General features: G+C 45.1%; 1 protein-coding gene across 1 annotated transcript in view; it reads right to left on the reverse strand.

Moving 5' to 3' along the window:
- Positions 1-21,441, reverse strand: part of PAPPA (pappalysin 1) — a 184,459-nt gene that overhangs the window by 57,062 nt on the left and 105,956 nt on the right. The window contains exons 10-12 of the mRNA XM_005231279.3: positions 20,533-20,729; positions 2,066-2,179; positions 1,526-1,661 (exon numbers count right to left, since the gene is read on the reverse strand). Coding sequence (XP_005231336.1) covers positions 1,526-1,661; positions 2,066-2,179; positions 20,533-20,729 — 447 coding nt within the window. The remainder of the gene's footprint in view (positions 1-1,525; positions 1,662-2,065; positions 2,180-20,532; positions 20,730-21,441) is intronic.

The following is a 21,441-nucleotide window of genomic DNA, read 5'->3' on the forward strand; positions in this document are numbered from 1 at the left end:
CAGTCAGTCCTGCACCCAGTGCATGCCAAAGTTTGCATCTCAGCTGCAGTTACTAGCTTGCCACAGTGATAATTAAAACACATCAAATACAATATCCTGGACAAAGACTTAATGTCCCACCCAGATCTCAGACAGAAGAGTGACGAGGAGCTCTGCCAAAGTGAGAACTGTGGGGTAGCCCACCTACACCTCTCTGCTCCAGGCCAGCCTCTTCTGGAAATGATGAAGGCAGCATTTTAGCTGTGAAGATCTCCAGGCATCAGTTTGAGCCATGCCAAATTCATGTTGCAACTTCATCGAGGATTTCAAAACCTAACCCTCAGTTTCCTCTTTGCTCCTCTTTCTGGTTCTCTTTCTCTCACAATCTGTCTGTCTCCATGAAATGTTGCATTAAGTGTTTGTTGGCATGCTTTTGTCTCCATCATTTATTTCTCAGAGGGAAAGAGCTATGTGCCACTGTTTTGCAAAAGGAGGAGGATAAAATTAATCCAGGGGCTCTGGCAAACTGGGAGCTATTTTGACTCAACCTGCACAACTTGCTATGAATTTTGGATTGTTCTCGGACAGCAGACACCACATATATTTTCTTTTTTTTTCCTCCACACCCCACCAAATTATATATTACCCTGGATAGGTACCTAACACCTGTCAGTTGCGTGTGTCCTTTTTCTTTCTCATCACTAGCAGGAAGTTCATTTGAGTTTCAGCTTGTCAAAATTGCAAAGTTATGGTAAAACAGAAAGCTGGGGAAGCAGGGTTATGCTTTCCATAAAAACTGCTCTTGAGGTGACATGGCTAGTGCAAAAAAGGGCAGGGGACAGCTCAAAAGGGATTATGCAAGCCGTACCCTGATGTGGAGTTGGGAGCTAGGGTAAGCCTCTTGGTCCTGGAGCTTAAACGCAGCCAGGATCAATGCACCAGACACAACATTGCCAGGTTCAGGTACCTGTGCCCAGGGTATGGTCCACCCTGGCACCTCAGCACAACTAGCAGGTCCACAGCCTCTGCCAGGCACATCTGCCTGAGGCCATGCAAGGAGTTTGCAAGAGCCCTGGTATTAGACCTTCATCAAACCTGAAATGCTTTGCATGAAAAATGTTGGCCATTAAACAGCCATGGAAACCTCCCTGCAAGCAGGACTAGAGATCCAGCCGACTACACCTGGTGAATGCAGCAGCTGGGGCAGGTCCCTCACTCCCTGCTATCAGCAGTTATCTGTATCACTGTTAATGTCTCTCCAGGGGGGTGATGTGTGTGAAACATTGAAATAGTGCTTATTTAATGACTAAAGAGGAACTAACCACTTCGAAACACAGAGTGAAAAGGAATGGAAAAACATTTGTATAAAATGATGCCTCATTTTCAACACACTCTAGTAAACTCAGGTCCTAGAGCATTAAGCAAGCACTTTTTTTTTTCATCTGATCCTTGAAAAACCAAGCAGGAGTATTGTTCAGTTTGTGAATGGGGGTACCAACAAATTAAGCAAGCAATAAAGAGGAAGTTTAATAAAATACAGTCTTACCAAGATCATGGCTTTGCTCTTTAGTGTCAAACAGCTGCACACCAATGGTCTCCTGCTTCTGATCCAGGTAATAGGTCCCATCAGTGACCAAGTGAACTAGGACTGCTGCAGCTACCATAGGCTGGGAAAAATAAGCCTGGGAAAACAAAAGCCCCGCAAAGGTTGAGGTGGAGAACCATGGTGGGCTTTAAAGAAACCCAAGAGTCAGTCCAGGACTGTTAAAATAACAATTCCCACCCCAGGTCACACAGAAGTCTTCTCTTCCAACCTCTCTTACACAAACTAGATAAACTCCAGTCAAAGAGCCCTGCAGCTGGAGGCTGTACCCTCAGAAATTCAATAGCCTCGTCCCAGGAGGGCACTTCACGACTGGCTCTCTAGACAGTGCTCAGACTTTGTTTTGCTATTTTGCACTAAACATACTTCAAAGAAAGGAGCAGCTTGGCCCTGGGAAGGCTGTCCCACGGTATTTTGCTTGTTGAGGAAACTTTCTACAGACAGGCAGAGAGCAGACTTCTGAGTGACGTGTGTGCTGCCTACCTTCAGCCAGAAAATGGTCTGTGTCATGTGGGAGTACTGGAAGTTGGCCGTGCAGGGATACCAGGCGTACTGAGAGACTCCATCGTTCAAGTCAATCACCTTAGTTCGACACATCTGCAGGAGAAAAAACACATGCCAAAACAGATGCAGATGACAGTAAGGAAGCATTATGACTGTTTAAAGCGGGGAAAAAAGTCCAGGTGCACTGCTAGAATAAAATAATACACAACAATGACGTTTCTAAATACCATGAGATTATTCAAAAGTTACGTTTCCAGGTCTTCCACCTCAATAAGAAAAACTGAAACATGAAAAGGAGCTGAAGACTCACAGCAGCTGGATGGCAGCCAACAGTTTCCTCTTAATTTGGCACAAGGTCTCTGACAGCATTCAGAACTTTGCACCCACCCAAATGGACCACGACTCTTCCCACTGGAGTCAAAGTGATGATCGCTTCTGAACGTACCAACTCACAGCACAGAGGGTCTGCAGATGCTTTCCACATACTCAAGCAATGCCCTATTTAAACCTGCACGTTACTGAAACCCCAGGGAAGCCACAGATGGCCATGTAAACTTGGAAGTAAGTGTAGCCAGGAAAGTCCTGTCTCTACAACCCAATTTAAGCAAACTAGTTTCTTGTTTTGTTAACTAGTTCCTGCAAGTTGAATCACCTTCTCCTTACACCTACAGCACCTTCCATGGCAGACAGCAGTGAGAGTATAAGCAAACTGCTCTTTCCACTAAGGAACGAGTAAATGCATTCCAAGTGCTAGCATGGATGAAAAGCTCAAAGGAAAAAATGCCAGAATCTAAGTACCAGAAAGCCTTGCAGTGCCATCAGTGTGTAAGATGTGAAAATGAAGCTACAAGAAACGGTAGACGCACTGTTCAGTAAAGCTGCTTCTAAAAAGAAACATGCATGACCATAGCCTTTATCCCCCCAGCAAACATGAGAAATGCCCACCATGCAAGAGGCTACAACTGCTTTAGAAGGATGCCTCCAGCTGAGGCTCTCAGAACATCTGACGGGTACCTATTAAGATTCCCAAAGCTTTCATGAACTTAGTGACTGTCATTACCAGAATCACAGGGATAGAGGGAATTCCCGGGGGTCATACAGTATAGTGGCAATGGAGTTATGATTGTAACCCAGGAGGTCAAACCACCTCCATCAGTTGTGTGAGCCACAGGAGAGTCTAGGACTGGTCACACAGACCACCTGTGCTAGGTGCTAACTGGAGCTATGTACTCTTGGGGAGAGTATTGGATTTCTTTCCAAGACCAGAGTCTGAACTGAGCAATCAGGTGGTGACGTGCTGTCAGTAAAGCTGTTCCCATAAGCAATTTCCCCGATTATTAAAACAAAACCAAACCCCTGAAGTGAAACAAGAGAATTAACAGAGGTGGTTTTAACCATTCAAAATCCTATGCCCACTTGGTAATTCTGCATGGAACTGCCCTCTTGGTGTCAGCAGGCAAGGTCTGGGCGATGCAAAGAGAGCCTGGGATGCCTGGGAATGAGACAGCAGATTGGCTAAAAGTGAGGTAATCACCTCCATCATCTGAGTCCCTCAAGATCCAGCACAGAGGAATCTATGGGCAAAACATAAATCAGCTTTAATGGGCTGGAAGATTTTTAGTTGGTTTTTTTTTTTTTTTAAACAACTGGGACCAAGCTTCATTGAGGCTAGCCAGTAGATAGTGTTACATTTTACAGCAGAGCAAGGCTTTACATAAACTATCTTTGGCATTTGAAATCCAGGCCAGCAATTCGACATGTACCATTTCGCAATTCTCCCTTGCATTTTCAGCAGCCTGTCTCTTGTTGGGAGCATGGTTTTTATTTTAATACCTCTCCAGCTAGGGAATTTATCGTAGTCACATCTGCAATTTATATGGTCAGAGAGCCCTTTGACATGAACAAAGGTCTCCTTACTTTTATATGATTTTGTTCTTACTCTTGTATCTCCTCCTCTATTAGTCCAAGAAGGTGGCTGAAAGAAACAAAAGTACTGATGTTTGATGCATTTTAAGTGCCACTTAATGGATGAGTGAAAACCTGTATTAAGAATTCACCTAGACCTTCACCAAAAGTTTGAATCAAACTCAAAATAAACCCCTGTTGAGGTGGGTTGAAAATCTCTGATAGCTTTTAAATGCCTTGTTTGATTTGTGTGCATTTCTACTTCTGCCTGAGAATATTAGCAAAAACCTTAATATTGCATAAAGAGCCTGTGTCTGAGACACGTGGAGCTGAGGTGTGCAGGCTCAGTGGACTGCCCTGGTTTGAACAGGTTAGATAAGCTTCCTCCTGCTGAGGCTGATCCATCGCTACTCAGACAAGTGCTTCAAAGTGGTACTGGGGAAAAAAGTTCTTTCAGGAGAAGAGTATAATCAGGAAGTGTGGGAAAAGTCTAACAGACGCGACATTCAGAGTGGCCATAAGAGCTTTTTCTACACTAGCTGCTGTCTAGTAAACTTAGCTAATGGCAAAAAAGTTCTTTAGGGTTTTGTAATAACAATCTGATTAGATAAACAGCCCCTATCACCTACAGACTCCACCACCTCAATAGGCTTTAATGCACACAGTAAATACATCTCCTTTTTGATTGTAGCCTGTTATTGAGTGCTACACCACAACTGCAAAGCCTGGGAACCATTTGCTGGGAGAGTCTGTCACACCTCTAAATCCCTAGAAGATAGCATCAGCGTGAAGGCACTTACTGCTGCAGTACCACCACTTGTAAGCTGCAAGTTCCAATGGCCTGGAAGACAGAGCATCATCTCTCCTCATGGCTACAAATTCACAGGAATTCACGCTTATGAGACATAAATTATTTCCTAACATCCTCGTTAGCTACAGTGATGCAAAACAACAGCTAAAGCACCTGACAGCTGCGGAGGGAAGGGATAGATGTACTTTACATTTCAGGGTGTTACCAAACACTCAAGTATTTTCTTTGAAGAATGACAGCATCATGCAGGACTCAAAAACTTCACTCACTGGGGCTTATCCAGGTTCTCAGATCCACACAGCAATTGCAATCCACAGGAGTTTAGTATCTGCTCCAAAGTATGCGGGGACTATTTGTGTCTACTTACTGGAAGCCCATGTCATACCCCTCCCTAGGAAGCTGCTTTCAATTAAAATTGCTGATGTCTGTTCCTCTTGGAGGTTCTAATCCAGCTTGTCTCCCACCCACACATTTTGTACACAAACATCGAGAGACAGAATGAACAAGGCCAGAGAGCACTGTGGGATCTTCCCACAAGAGGGAATGCCTGGAGGATTCCCTTTGACTGATTTATACAACCTCTTGTCAATCACAGGGACAACATGTTCTTCAAACCGCCTCTCCTGTTTTCCTTCTCTTAATGGGACCGAGGAACGTGTCAGCAGACAGGGAAAAGTGATATATCGGGAGCACTTAGTTCATTGCCACATCTAAAACGCATCTACTGCTGCAATCAACTCCATCTCCTCATACCGTTTTCCTTCAAAGCAGTATGGAAGAATTTGCTGAAGAGCAAATGTTGGGAGGCACCCTGGTGAACGATCCCCATCCAACCCATGGCTGCAGGCAACGTTAGGTTGTGCCGATGGGCTCCTCTTGCAGACAAACGACAGGTTAAGGGTCACTGATCCCACAGGCTGGGCACTGGAGCAGGCCTCAGCCTGGGCGTGCCTGGTGCCTGGTCCCGTTACAACCTTCTGGGCAGCACTTGGCTTCTCCAGGCCCGAGACCCTCGTCTGTAAGACAAGGATGATATTCCCCCACGTCACACAGGTATCTGGAGCTTAAAAGCCATTAGCCATGTAAAGGTGCTCAGATGTTGCAAAGAGAAAGGACAAACTAGCACATACATGCACGAAGTATATACCTTCCCCCAGGAGTGGGTTAAATACAGACAGATGCCATCCCACTCTGTCCTCCCCATTGAGCAAGCACAGCCAGACACCACAGGCTTTCCATACACTGGTGGTTCTCATCTCTCACGCTGTAACATCAAAATAATTCTAAATGCTGACAGGCAAAGCTGCTATTTAAACTAGGATGCTGCCCTACTCAGTGCTGGCATACGGCTGACGCCGCGGCTGGAGTGGACATGCCTGTCTGCATGCCCACAGGCGGCTGTAAACACAGCAAATCTCCAGCGCACAGATCTGTCTGCTCCCCAAATCCCATCTGCTGTCCCATGGTGGGGCTTCCTCCAGACTATGTCTTCAAGCTACGTACGGCTGTGAAGGGCTGTCACCAGCACTTCTCCATCAGGCAGCAGGGAGCAACCTCCTCCTGGGGGAGAAGGGTGAGGGGCTATTGTCCCCACACACGCAGCTTCTGCCTCTCCCTCCCTCCTTCCTACTGGGGACCATGCTGCTGCCCCTTCTGCACCCAGGCAGATCGCTACAGCTTCCTGGGAAACAGGCTATACCGTGTCCCATTTGCAAAACAGCAGCCACAGAACAATCAGGAACAGGATCTGCTGGTAAAAGCCACAGCCCCGTCTATTTGGGGAGCACACAACATCCTAAGTGAAGTTGTACAAGTCCACAGAAAAACTCATGGACTGAAACGGAACCTGTGGAGGCACAACAGAACCTATTCTGTTGTTTGAAGATCCAGATAAAGAACAGTTTTCAACCATAATACTGAAACCTAATTAATTTACAATTTTTAGCTGACTGCTCTGCAGAATGTTATTTATATTTAACTCAACACATGCCAGAGAATCCCAACCATGACACGAGCAGCATTTTAACACATCCCTTACAGATGAAAACTTTCTCTCTCCATTGCCAGACAAGGTGGCTGGCAGTCACCCAGACCTTTTATTCTTAAATATGCTATTGTTTTTGCAGACCTAAGGTTAATCTTACTAAGGATGAGATACTATGGTGCAGTTGCTAAATACCAGAAAGGTTCCTGCTTGTTTATTGCCCAATATTATAAGGCAGCTTGACTGCCACATGGACACCACCCAGTTTGCCGACTGCAGCACAGACCTCCAATCTGTTCTGAAAGCTGTTGCACTGTTCTTCTCATTTAGGCTGGGAATTGGGTTGGAGTTCCAGAAAAATTAAATTGCCTGCATTAGTGAGCACCAAACCATTAAAAAGGCCACCATTTGGGCTTAAACAAACACCTCAAAAATCAGCCAATTCCTATGACCATTGCAAACCTCAGGAGCCCACAGAGCTCAGATGGAAATTATAGACATAGGCTTACTCAAGGGACATCAGGAATTTTGCTCTGGGTTTTCTTCTAGGTTCTGGTCAGAAACGCTTTAGGATTAGTCTCTTTTATTAGTGTTCTGGATTTGTCTCATCAGAAGATCTGAGTCAACGGTTGTCTGCCCAACTATGAAAGTCATCATCGGGTCATTTCAGGTTGGCCTCTAAGACTTAAGGAAAGCATTCAAAGTTACTTTTTCCAAACTGGTACATATATTATGTTTTTATGTGCACTAACAATGAGTTTAAAATACCCTGTTGTTGTAAAAAATAAAATAAAAAAGCCCAAACCAAATCCAAGATTCAGCAGCCTAGATTATAAGCATCAGATGATGAGAGAAAGCTGTGTACTCCCTCTTTCAACAGCCTTCTTACCTTCTAGTCTGCTGCTTCTTCTCCAGCAGCAATTTTCCCTTACTTCTGATGCTCACAAACTGCAGCTCCTACCTCTCCTTGTCCTCTGCGTCTGATACACAGCTTTCCTAAGTTTCATGCTCTTTGTCTGCTTTTGCCTGTTTTCATTGGGGTACTTCAAGGTCTGATGGCAAAAGATGAAAAACTGCAGCATGTCCTGCTCCAGGACAAAGGCATGCAGGCAGGTGATCAACAGAAAAGTTTGATCAACTGGAAGCTGATAAAACTCCTGGGGTAACGCACTGATGCTATATTACTCCCAGATTTGGTTGGCTCAGAAGTAAGAGGAAATCTCATCTGTCAGTTTTACCTGTGTAATGAAGAACAGGATTTGGCTGTGGGGTTGGGAAGGAGATTACATCTCCTGCAAGATGAAATAAAGCCCCGTTGCTGGGTTGCTATGTCCAGCCTCAGCACAGCCACCTCCCCTTTCAACCTGGAGCAGCTGATGGTCTCTGGATCTTGCAGATTTAGTATTCGATCAGCATGTTACTACAGCTTTCTCAGCACAGAGCCCCAATTTCCAGCTGAATTGTTTAGTCATTGGAAAGTGACCTTTATGTGTCTGAAAATACTGCAGCTGATATGGCACAGCATCAATAGTTTGTTTGCAATGTGACACGATGATAAATTCCTCTACTTTACAATAAAAATGATGGTGTTCATTTCCAAAGGGAAATTTCCTTGGATAGAGTTTTGGATGTAGCACAGGGCTGTGATTCAGAAATGAGTGGGAGATGCAAGGGCTGTTTTGTTTTGTCATATAAGCTGGTTTAGTTGCAGGAAAGTAATGGGAGCTACAGGGGTTTCCATTAGGTGATGGCCCAGATTGCATGTGTATTCAACATGTGTTATTAACTTTAACTTTCTCAAAAAATGCAGTTATTCCACTTCCAAAGAGTCTGTATGAACAATATATTTCCATTTTTAAATCATGCAGACCTGCATTCTTTGAGCTTTCCTTTGAATTTCTGTTATCTCCAGATTCAAAGCAAGCTTCATTTAAAACCGATGAGTTCAAATCAAAATCACATAAAACCATAAACTTCACATGATATACCTGAAAAAACTGTAAATCAGTTCTAACTGGCCCTATCCCAAACCCACATTGGCTTTGACATCCAGCCAGGTGTAATCAAAATAACTAGGATGCTAGCTGGACCTGTGGAAAAAACAACATAGATTTTTGATTCTACAACAAAACCCTAACCAGATGATTTTTGCATGGTTCAAAGGATCACCCCAAAGACATCATTTGAGCCTGGGACAGAAACTACAGAAAAAATGTGAGAAAAAGAAGAACTAATTGCACTAATGGGATTTAATAACCAAGTCAACTTTGATACAAGCCCACAAGTAAACACCAGTGTTTGGAGCTCCTGAGTGCAACTTCCTTGCCCCTGCTTTATTCGCCGTTCAGGAACACACACTGAAAAGATGCAAAATCAAGTGATAACTCCAAGTGCACAGCAGCGTGGAATGCAGGCTCATGTGAAGCACATGAAAGTGTAGCTGAGCAATTTGCCATGTGCTCCTGTTTATTCACATCAGACATTTGCTATTTCTTCAACACAGCAGTAGGACATAAAGAAGCTGCTCTCAAACAACAGCATCTTCCACCCCAGCACTGCCGGGATCTCACCTACAAGGCATAATTCTTAGACTCAGCGCTGAATTGCATTCTGCTATTATGTTCAAATTCACAAATACATCTACCAGCAGAAAGAGCAGCCAAATGCAACCTGCTAGGCAGATAGCATAAAGAAACAGCACCCAAACAAGACCTTATACCTTCAGTTTTGCAAACATCAGCCTCATTTAAGCTAAAAGACATTTTCAATCTGCAGCAAAAGCTCCTGCCTATGACTTCCACAGTTCTGCTCGCAAAAGTGTGAAGGTATTATAGACTGATAAGTGCTTTAACAGACTGTATATCCATCCACTGGAGAGCAAGGTTAAACAAATACAGTAGCCAGAACATTATTGTTGGCTGCACACTTGGGTTCCCAAACTGCCTGTCTCTAACTTGAACCAGCTAGGTCCACTCCAGCAAAGCTCACACACAATCCGGGCCAAGGCTGGCCGGGGAGGTGCTGCGGCAAAGGAAAACAATCCCATCCCATAAGCTTTTACCACTGATGAGTAGAATAGAGAAAAACTTTTTTTTTTCCTCTTTTTTTATTTCTTTGACTGGAGTGTTTCATTTGAGAGCAGCTGGCATCAGAAAATCAAACTGTCAAAGGCAGAATGTTCACCACACTTTAGAAGGATCTTAAATGTATTTTTATTTTTATATTTATATTAGCAGATCTGACTCACTGGATTCATTGTAGTTTTGCTGGTTTGGCACCCCTGTGAGGAAAAGCAGGATTGATCTTATTACAATCTACTTGGTAACATCCTCTCCTTCCTTTCCAAAACTGGTCCTATAAATTTGCTTGGATGAAGAAAGCACACAGCTAGTTAAAGAAAGCCCAAAAGCAACAATGACAAATCCCTAAAGAACTTCAGCTCGATGAAGAGCTCCATCAGGATAACACACTGGCTGAGGTGGACAGGGTTGCTTAGAAATACTTGGGCAACATTTTTGATAGGAAGAGAGACAAACTGGTGGGGAATATTAAGCTACACATTTCCAGCTAAAAGCAGGAAAAAACAACAATGTGGGTTTTTTTTCCAGCATGGTAGGAGTAGACCCTAACTAGCCCCCTACCTAACCCCACGTCCCCTGAACCACCCCGAGTCCACACGGGGCACAGGAGCAGCTTCCAAGAGAGATGAAACAACACAGGTGCTACCACGAGCTCTGAAGATTGCTCGCTAAGCTTTGCCTGCGGCTGAAGCAAACAGCCGTGCAGTGGTTAATGTCAGCTCTGACCACATGATCACATTCAGGAAAGGTCAAAAGAGTGATTTTTCATTTAAAAACATCTGTGTGTTTAAAGAACAAAACTTTCTCATGTGCAGAAAAACAGGGGTTTCCAGCACTTTTATTTCCAGAGTTAAAGTCATGCTTTTCAGCTTTGTTTAGGGTTATGGACCATGTAAACATGCTGTGTAAACCACACGCAACCCTCATCACACAGTGTTTCCACATGCAAGGATAACTGGGGGTGCAAATCTCTCTCTCCCTGGCTCCTTTTCCCTCTCCAAGCTGCTCGGCTTCCCACACCGCACTCCCAGCGAGCCAGCCAGCCACCCAGTTGTTGTCCTTCCCTATATGAAGACATACACATGCCTCTAATCCTAAGGGTATAAGTCTGCTCTGGGCTGTCAACAGGCCCTAATTGGATACATCCAGGGAGATGATACATTGGGAAGAGGCCCTGAATTTAACAGCAAGAGGGAAGGCTGTAGCAGGGCTCCCAGGGAGTGCAGCGGGGGGAGTGGAGCTACCATGTGCCATCTGGGGAGCTGCCTGCAGTTACACCTCGGGAGGTGAAGCCTTTCGGTGCCCTATCCAACCACCTGGCCCTACACCAGCGTGTGTGAAGGTTAAACCTTGTAGCTTCTTTTTCTTAATACCTGAAGGCACGGCTTGTGCCATGCAAATCAGAAGGTCCCCCCCTGCTTCACCGGGCTTTTCCCACTGAAGCTGCAGTGACGAAACCACTGTCATGCAAACTAATTCCTCTGAAGGAGTTGACCAGCCAGAGAAAGTCCACAGAACAGCAGCCAGTTGCTTCCTCCAGCCCATGCTCATCTCCACCCAAGTCAAGGTTTGGTTGCAAGTGTCTGGGGAAGCCTGTCACTTCCCTCTAACCTCAGAACAGCCCTTGTTGCTCTGATAAACCTCGACCTCCAACAAATTAAGCCAAAAGACCACTTGGAGCATTTCATTCGTGAAGCCCCAGGTTAGCAGGGGAGCTCACAGAAACTCCCACCTGCTCCCAAAAGAAGTTACTGGGGGATTCAAGTATGAAGATCATCTATAAGAGGAAGCTCATGGCTCCTTCAGCCTCACTGCCCTCCAGGAGCAGGCTCCAGGAGGATGGGATGGAGGAACTCACAACTGCTGAGGCTCAGTCTTTCCCACCAGAAACAGACCCTGGGAAACAGTTACATTTCCACACAGTGCGCCTTTTCTTTCCAGCCGGGAAGGGCCTGAGTGCACAGTGCTGTGCACCAGGAACAGATCTGCTCCGCTGGAAGAGCAGGTTTTTGAAAGGTATTTGGCTGGAGAAAGGTGGAGGGAAGGTCATCTCTACCCTGTGCTTCAGCTTCTCCCTGAAAAGAGACTTGTCTTCTCTGAGAGCAATGATGCAAGGGTTAATTACCAAAAAATGGGAAAATAAGATCCTCTGGCCAAAGTGCCAAGTGTAAGGATTTTGGCCCAATGACCAAAATGGCTAAGCAGAACTTGATGTTCTCCTGAAGTGAGGGCTTCTCCCAGTGGGTAGGTACATGCGCAGGCAGATAATAGCACTGAACATGCAAATAACCATTTCCTGGCACGAATTGCAGTTTGCAGCCAGACCCTGAGGCTACGGTGGAAACCCAGGCCCGGGGGAGGCTCCTGCTGGTAGCAGGGGGAGCTGGGCCCGCTTACCAGACGCGTGAATCATGTCTTCTTATCAGACTTACCACCAAAATTACCTCAGAGGAAACAGCAATCCTCTAACTTTGCAGGCAGTATTTCCAAAAATGAGCACGGATTTGGGGTACCTCAACAGTTACAGCTCCAACTAAGGCAGCATGATTCAGGAGAGATTTACAGCCGCTCAGGAGTTTATCCAAATGGTCCTCAGTTTTGTTGTTTGGTTTGTGGGGTTTTTGTTTGGTTTTTAATTTTTTTTCCTTTTAAAGCAGATACTTATTTGCAGGTAGGGACAGAGGGATTGACTCGAGAGACCTGTGGACAGTACTGGGTATCCTCCCCATCCATCCACCAAAAACCATGCCTTTTAGAGACATCTCAAGATGAACACCCTAAAATTCATTGGCATTCAAAATATGAGGTCTCTTGTGACAATGTGGGCTAAAATGCCTACGGTACTTGGAATAAGTAGAGCAGACAATCCTTCATTTAAAATAAAAAAAAACAAATTCTCCACTCCTGGCATGAGAAAGTTTACTTTCAGCTTAAAGAAATGATCGTGTGGTTTTGGGGATGGCATTCCGTTCTGCTGAAGAATAGCACCCTGCCTGCCTGTCTATCTGTGGCTATGTAGCTACATTGCAATCCTGGAGAGCTCTGTTTACATATTTTACATGTTTTCTTGTGAAGAACATGAAATGAAATTACATAGTAAAAGGCCACTACAGCTTCACTCTTGCAACCCTTTTCCATCCCCTCCTTCCGATCACTTGTTTTAATTTTATCCAAAATAATCAGCTGGATATTTTTAACTGCACTTGATCGACTGGTAATGCTTCAGGCAGGTTTATTTGCTGTTGCACAGGGAAATCATGCAAAAGCTGGTGAAGCTACATGCCAGGGGGGTAGGGAGAAGATGGCTGGGGTGGGGGCAGGATGAGAAATGCCGAGAACCCTTCATGCATGAACAAAGCAGACGTGTCGATGCATTTATGCAAAATCATTCTGCTCTGAATGGAGAGGGACCCAAGACAAACAACCCGGATGGGATGCAGGAGAGCTATCCCACGCTTACGGCTGGACATGCTCTGCATCTAAAGGCTTGTGAGCAGCAACAGCAGACAGAGAGACTGGCAGGTTGAGGGGCAAGGGCCGAGGAGGGGGGTCTCCTTTCAGAAGAGTGCATGCTAACGAGCACCGCCGCGGTTGTGGGGTCCGGCTTTCCAGCTCGCTGATGCTTGGGGGGGGTCCAAGCTGTTTTCTATTACTGCATGTAATCTGGGTGGGTGGCTGGGTGTACAGTAGATATGATCATAAAATGGTAAGTTACTTCCTAAAGAAGCACATAATCCTCATTATTATCCAAGACAATATTCTTTTCTTGCCTTTCTTCTTGCTTCTAGCAACAACAAACAGCATGGAATTCTGCTCTCATTTCATTAGTGGTAAATGTCTCCTGGTCCTAGGAAGACAGGACCAGTTTCCAGCACCTGAGGATTTTTGGTTTGACCTTCATCTCTGAAAAGGTCAGATTGAACCTCTCTGAGAGTACTGATGGCTGCTTTGCTCTCTGCATCATCCTTTGTTTCTTTTATCTATTTTCTCTACAGTACACAAAGGGAACACAGTGTACCAGCCCCTGGTACTCACTGTTCTGTTTCCCTTAGATGACTTGCATATGTGCTCTTGAAAAATTATTCTCAAAACTAAGGGGGGGGGGGGGGGGGAGTGGAAAGAAAAAAAAAATATCCCTTGAGTGTTTGGCAAAATTTCTTGGAATCTCCTCTGACATCTCATTGTGTTCTCTCTGTCCTCCCCTTACAAAAATCAGCCAGAGGCTACGACATCAGCCATGGGGTCTGCTGGTTTCCTACTGCCAGGAGCAGGGGAACACTAGAAGACGTAGGGATGGAGGGGTGAGAGGGAGGGAATCACTGTCTGTCCTAGCAGGGAGAAGGCAGCCAGGTGATGGGCAGCATCCCCTCTTCTCCAGCCAGCTCTCAACTGACTTTAAGGGTAAATGCTCTTTCTCAGCCATCTCTCCGCAACTGAGCCTTTTCCAAGTCAGCCTACCTAGACATCCCATCTCTCATTTTATTTTGCTTTAGAGACCTCCCCAGAATACTGAGATGACTCCTGAGCAGGAGCCATGGCACTGATGTTAGCACACATCTTTGTAGCATTCCTCACCTTGATGTGGACCCCTCGCGTGGACCACCTACTCCAACGAGGCAAAGCAGCCATGAAAACATGTAAGGAGGGACCAGTAGAGTGCCTTTAGCAGAGAGGTTGCAAAATCCAGCTTTCCCAGCAAGACAAGTTGGAAACAAGGTTTCTAGCCATTAAAGTGAGGAGTTGGGTGGACAGTTTTCTAGTCTTTTTGTACTGGGAATGAACAGCCAAACTGTGCTAAGATAAAGACTGATTAATTCACAAATGGGAAGACATGAGGTGGCTGACAGAGCTAAAATGACCACAAACCCCTTGCAGGTCTCTGCTCCCCAACAGCAACTCTCAGCAGGCCCTGAACAATTTTCTTTTTATCCAAGATAGGAACATCTCCCTTTCAAGACATCCTGAACTTCCTCGTCCTGGGTGGTGGTGGTGGGGCTAGGCTCAATAATGCCCAATGCCTGCAACATCTCTGAAGGATACTGAGGTTTAATCCTCAAACAGTAGCTTTACCTTTCTGTGCTCTGGTTTCCACCTCTATTAAATGGAATAGAAAGTGAGCAGTGTGGCTGTGATAAGGCTTAATTAACCCCTGCACATTGAAAAAAAAAAGTAAAATATCATCATTTAAGCCAAGGGAGGAGCATTCCAGCTTGAATTTGCCTGATGGTCAGGGCCAGGCTCGTGATGTAACTCTCCAGCCTTCAGGCAAAAGACCAAATTGACTGGTCTGAAGTATCTGGGGGAAGGCTGAAATAAAGACAAAGCTTTGGACCCCCTTGAACTAACTTTAGACTTGGAGACACTGTAAGCTAAGCTGAAGCTTTTTGGTGGATCAGCCAGTACTGGAAAGGAGCTCAGATGTGTACAGCAAACCTACATTCCTCTTGCAACAGCCTGTGCACATTGTCTAGTTCATCTTTTTCCAGAACTGGTCTCTGATCACTCATGGTTCCTCCATTAATGGTTTTTCTTAGTGAGATTCTGCCCTCATCCTCCAGAGATTAGTGGTTCAAAGCCTGGCCTGGCTATAAATAACAAAGACATTTGCAAAGCAAATCATCTTATTAAAAATGGAGATTTTTTTATCCCTCCAACCACAGCAAAACTCTTACCGTTGAAAAGCAACAGGACTTGGCTGTGAATTGGGAAGTTCAAAAAGAGCCACTTGCAGAGTCGACAGACAGACACCCTCCCTCTTCTCAGCAAGAGCACCCCAAAGGAAAGGAATGGCTTCTCCATTAAAAGTTGCAGGTTTCCTCTCTTCCCACTCCTGTTCAAGATTACTCTATTTGCTGGCTTTGCTGGTTCTTTGGGGAATTATCTTCAGTGTTGTATTTATTAGACAGAATAAAACTGTGTGGCAGAAAACTTCATCATCTTTCTCGTTAATTTTCTTATGGTATTTTTTTACCAGACTTGGAGCCCTCGCTCTACCATGTTATTTTTCCTAGCATTCAGAATATTTTTGTCCTCCTGTGTTCTCCTTTTGTGGGCAATTTCAGACATACTGCAATTCTAGACATCTTCCTGCTGCTGGTGGAAGAATAAGTTTGTTGCAGTGGGTCTGGATGAGTGCAACTGTGGGAACTGTAATAGGGGCAGGAGGGGGCCTGTTTGTGGGAAAGATGTAATAAGAATCCTCTTCCACAACATCTTACTCCATAGCAGCCCCTGTGGGGTACCCAGAGGAGAACAGGGTGTGTTCATCAGTCCGGGAAAGAAAACGAATCCCAGGATCTGTCTGTGCCCAGCAGCCTCAGGAAAGAGTCCCCGTTTGGTTAACTGTGCCTGAGCTGTGTGGCTTTTTCCATACAGGGGCAAAGCAAACTCAAACAATAGCGTAGGGAGGAAAAAAACCCCTCTTTTATATATATAAGTGGTTACTTGGCCTAAACAATTTCTGCACAACTGGGAGGAAGTGCATGAAAGACATAATTCCTGGGGGACTGGCCCTCTACATGAGCAATGCACACACCAACTTCCCATGTCTTGAGCACACATTGCTGGGACAGGAGTAACGAAGTCAGCAATAAGCCACCTAAAAATTCCTTAGTCCCTTATCACTATAATAAAGGCCCAAAGGGAAACTGCAGATGAATGGGTTCTCCAGAAGCAGGAGTGCTACTGGCAAGAAAGGAGAAATGGCATCTCCAGCCGCCTGTGGCTGGTCTGCACACACCTGCCTCTGCTCCTCTCACCCAAGCCATGGAGCAACCCTTATGAAACCGTCCTGTGAGAAGCCTCCTCCAAAGGCACATCTATATAGAAAACACACTTCAAAATACCTAAATCCTTCCTGCTCAGTACAACTTACCATAGGAGGGACTAACATATGAGCTAATGCGCCCACCGAGTGTAAACTGTGGCAGAACAAAGTTGGTGTGCAATGAGGCATGGCGACTGAGCTGGCTAAGGCTGTTGCAAGACCCTGGTTTCTTGAACCCTACAAGACAGGCAAACTTTTACAGTAACCTGCACGTTCCTGCTTAGCACTCCTCACTGACACAACTTCACCAGTGACAATACAACAGGGCTTGTCTGGGAAGGCCATGAGTTGGCTTTTTGAATTCATGTCTTGTCAAGCCCAGGTGTGCCTACCTTGGTGCCAGGAGGCCGTGCCCTACCCCCTCCGGCTGGTAACGAGAAGGTTGACCCTAGCTAAGTACAAACCAGTCAGAGAAATAAGTCCCTGGGGACTTCCAATACAGAAAAAAATCACAGCTATTCACAAAACAGATCGGCTGAAGCACCCTTTGTCTGTCTGTTTATGCCTACCAGATCTGTCCTTCAGCTAGTATAAATCTGCCCAGTGCTACTGCCTGTTTGTAGTCTTTGCCAGCATACACTAGCTGATGACTTAATGCTAGCATCAATAATCTTTAGCACAAGAAAGGCCCTGAGAAATAAACAGTGCTGTAGAAAACCCCACACAACCAGTACATCAGCACTGATAATATTTCACACACAGTGGATGGCAAGGAGAGGCTGTTTACAAACTCACAGCAAGAGCGGTAGGGAAAAGAGCAGCCCAAGAGTGTGCAAAGCCCTTATTGCTGAATTCCTCCTGCAGCTGACAACAGGTACGGAGCTGCATCTGCTTCAAGATCTGCGGAGGATGCCAGATTAGAAGTCAAACTGTAAAAATACCCTGCATCAGTGCTTGCATTTCTGTGCTGGTGCAATGTTGCTGACTGGTCCTCTTTGGCTCTAAATATGATGCTGTCAGTACCGAGAATATTTCTTAATCAGCACTGAAGAGTGGCTGCCAGGAAAGTAGAAGTGGCTGTCTATCAGCCTTGCTTCTGCAGAAGGAGGGATTGTTTAAAGGGGTGTGGGTGTGGGGGTGGGCTGTTTGACCTTTCCATTTTTCAAATGTGTATCTCTTTGCCAAGACTGTGTCATTTTTTGTAAGCATTTTGTTGTTCAAAACAAATCTTATACTGTGAACTTTTTTTCCCCCCCTCCCTTAGTATGTTGCTGTTGAGCAGCCTCATACCAAGTAAGGCACTGGCAGGTAAGATCCCTCTCAAAATAGTAAGCAAGCACCGGCGGCTTCTTCTCTACTTCTAAGGAACAACCAACTCTGCAGAAAGGGGCAATGTCTTAGGTTAACTGGGCAAACAGGTGTGGGGTGGTCAGTTTGCAAAAGCAACCCTACAATAATAAGGAAGTGTTCTCCTGCTTGTGCTCAGAAACGATCTTCCAACAGAAAACAAGTGCGCGCAAGCAGATGCTGCTGAGAAGCACCACAGTAAGAAACCAACCCATGATGCTGCTCCTAGAAACAGCCTAGGCAAAACTATGAGAGTCATGCAGAGAAACGGGTGTTAGTAAGGATGAGAAACATTTTAAATCATGAAGGACAGGCTTAAAATGCTTTAAAGCACCTTGAGAGCACCAGGGCAATTATGAGAAATGGGGATGGCTACAAACCGGCAGTTTATGTATGCTGTATATTGCTGTGCACTGCACTCAAACATATCTTTCATGGCATTCTTGATGAGAAGCCAACACAAATACCACTCTGATTAATCAGGAAACTACCCAGCAACAACATGAAAAGTTTGCACAAGCCCAGCAAGCACACAACCCACTCTGAAAGATATCTGGGTGAGGAAAGGTGCTCCTTTCATCAATACAAAAACTCCCTAAGGTTCAATGCTTGTGCAGATAATGAAGCCAAACATGTTTACACACCACTGATCATTACATGCAGTGATTAGAGAAGAACTTAGGTTAATTTTCATCTCTGCTAGCTAACAGACTGATGACCTGCTGCCCCACCTAACCTCTCCGGAGTGACAAGTCAGGTGCTTTCACAAGCTGATGAGGCTGTCTTGTTCCTGGGGAAAACAAAGACTTTCTCAACATATACAATTAAAAAGGTCAATGAACCCCATGCACTCAAACTGGTGTAATAGGACCAGCTGAGCTAAAGCAAAAATTCCTTTTGCTAGAAGTAAATAGCACACTGTTATCTCCCCAGGGGCCAGGCAATAACAGGAGGCATGTTCCCATTCACTCTGCTAGTGTGTGATATGCTAGTGCTCTCCCTATAAATACAACAGCTTTTTTTTGCCTTTTCCTTTTTTTTTTTTTTTTTTTTTTCTTTTTTTACAAGGCTGTGACAACTTCATCTCATCTGGGTACAACAAACATGCCTGAGTTGTGGCTACACAGCAGGGCTTTCTGTTGTGTGTGCGCGTGGTGGTGTTTTTTCCACTGCAGGACCATATGTTACCTACTGCACGGCATGGCTGTGTTTCCACCAGTGCATTAGGAGAAAATCAGGGCAGCTCTCCATAGTGGCTGCACAGGGACAGAGTGCTGGGGGATGTACACATAAAGCAGCACCTGAAATGCAGACAGTGGGCTTTGGGCTGTACTACGATACAGGGAGCTCGAATGAGAAAGAAATTATGAAGGCACTGGTAGGGGTCCAGGGGAAAGTTCCTTTTACGGCGCAAAATAATAAATGAGACCATGACAAAAAGGCAATACTGGGCTCAGGATTCTGTCTTGGTACTATGCCAGCTAACCACGCTTTGTGCATTTAAAACTGACCTGGTCATTAATTTGTTACAGACTTGTGCAATGTGAACGAGGCCAAGTCTCTTGCATAAAGATGTTTTCCCTTGCAAGCCAACTGGAAATGCTTAGCGTTTACTATTCACGGCAAAATCTGCTTGTCATATCTGTGACACGGCATTCCTCCCTGCACTGCCTACTCAAGACATCCCCCAGATAATTCGACTGTAGGAACAACTTTGCTGCGTCAAACCAGAAGTCCACCTAATCTACTGCTCTGTCTCTAGCCAGTGACAGCAATGGATGCTGAAGGAGGAATATACAAAGCAGCTCTTACTTATGATGCTTTTTTCCCTGCTGTACCCTCTAAACCACCAATAATAAGCAATGTGGGCTTTCCTGAGTCAAGTTGCATCTGGACTGTTGCATCTGCATCGTGTACAGCTCTGTTTTCCAGGCGTTTATCTAATGTCTTTTTGAACTCATTTGGATCTAATTCTCTGAGGGAGACAAAAGGTAAAGTTATGGTAACTGAAGCTATTTATGTTACAAAGGAGACATGTAAGAAGGGGGTTGAAGCTAATGAATGGCTTTGGGAATGGACGGGACCTTTCTCAGAATAGAACAATAGGGTGCTTTTATGAAACTGGGAGACAGAAAACACAAAACTATTAAAAAAGAAAGAACATTCTTTTGTATTATTCGGCATTAGCCTTCAGAACTCATCGCCATGAGATAGTACCCTGTGCTAGCTTGCAGAGTCTGTCTGCTCTTTTAGGTGATGCTAGTTAGTCGAGGTGACTCCTACACAGCCTATGGAACTGAGCCGGCCACAACTTCAGCCAGATTTTAGCTGGATGACTGGAGCTGAATTTCAACTCATCACTGCTAATCAGGCTCAGAAAAAGGGAAACTTCTCTCAGGGGCCTTCCTCGGTGAAGCAGCAAGTTAACAGGCAGGGGCAACATCACAAATGAAAGCTGACTGTCTAGCTATGCACTGTCTACCTACACTCATGAATGTTGCTCCTTGCTGGATTTCACTTTCCAGGACAAGAAAGGGAGTATGCTTTCCTTACCTGGGTTGCTGCCGGCTGACCAATGACCACCCATCCTGGACACTGCTGGTCACTGTGATGTGAGACTGAGACATTGGAAGCCCACTGGTCGAGGAAGCCTTTGGGAGTATAAACACCACAGTCTTTGATGCTGGTCATTTGCTCAAATTCCTCACATACTCCATCACCATCGTGGAAATAGCACCTGCTGGGTTCATCTGCCAGAAGAAAGCAGAGAAAAGAAATCACAAAAGACTGGCTACACATGGCTGCAATCAAGTTGCTAGGACCTGATTCATCAGTGGTCGTGTATCTGCTGGACCAGGTCATTGGGAAGTGAAAGCATTGCTCCCTTCTAAGTAACAGCAAGGTGATTTTAAAAATGCCAAGCAACAATAGTTGAGTTCTGTATTGGGTGATTCCCTCAAGTTTTTTCCTAATGTAAGGGGGGTTTCTGCTTATTTTCATCTATCTCCATTTAAAAGGATGGAGACAGAAGAAAGCAGAGATAGAAAATTATACATAGAGAGACAATGTGGGTGTTGGCATAATTCCACCAACTTGGATGGAAAACCGCCAACAGAGGGTCTGGTCTACACTGTTTCCCTTTTTGTTTTTAAAAGGTATCTGCAAAACAACAACAGCAGCAACTGTGAATTTAGGGATGGTGAAAACTGCCAAGTTCACAGTTGTAGTGACCAAAGGGCCAAACAGATCTGTTTATCCAGAGAGCAGATACAGTATACATAGTGTGAGGGTAAGCTTGCCACATACACACATGGCTTCAACCAACATGACTCAGATTTGACCTGAAAGGATCAAAAGCAGCAGGAGACTTTATTACCCTTGTCCATTTATTCTGTGGCTTCTCTAATGAGACTGCCAACAAAGATGCCAAATTTTTGAGGTTGTTTCTGTAACACTGGCCCA

This window comes from Falco peregrinus, chromosome 1, assembly GCF_023634155.1.
Source record: "Falco peregrinus isolate bFalPer1 chromosome 1, bFalPer1.pri, whole genome shotgun sequence".
In the NCBI taxonomy this organism is placed as follows: domain Eukaryota; kingdom Metazoa; phylum Chordata; class Aves; order Falconiformes; family Falconidae; genus Falco; species Falco peregrinus.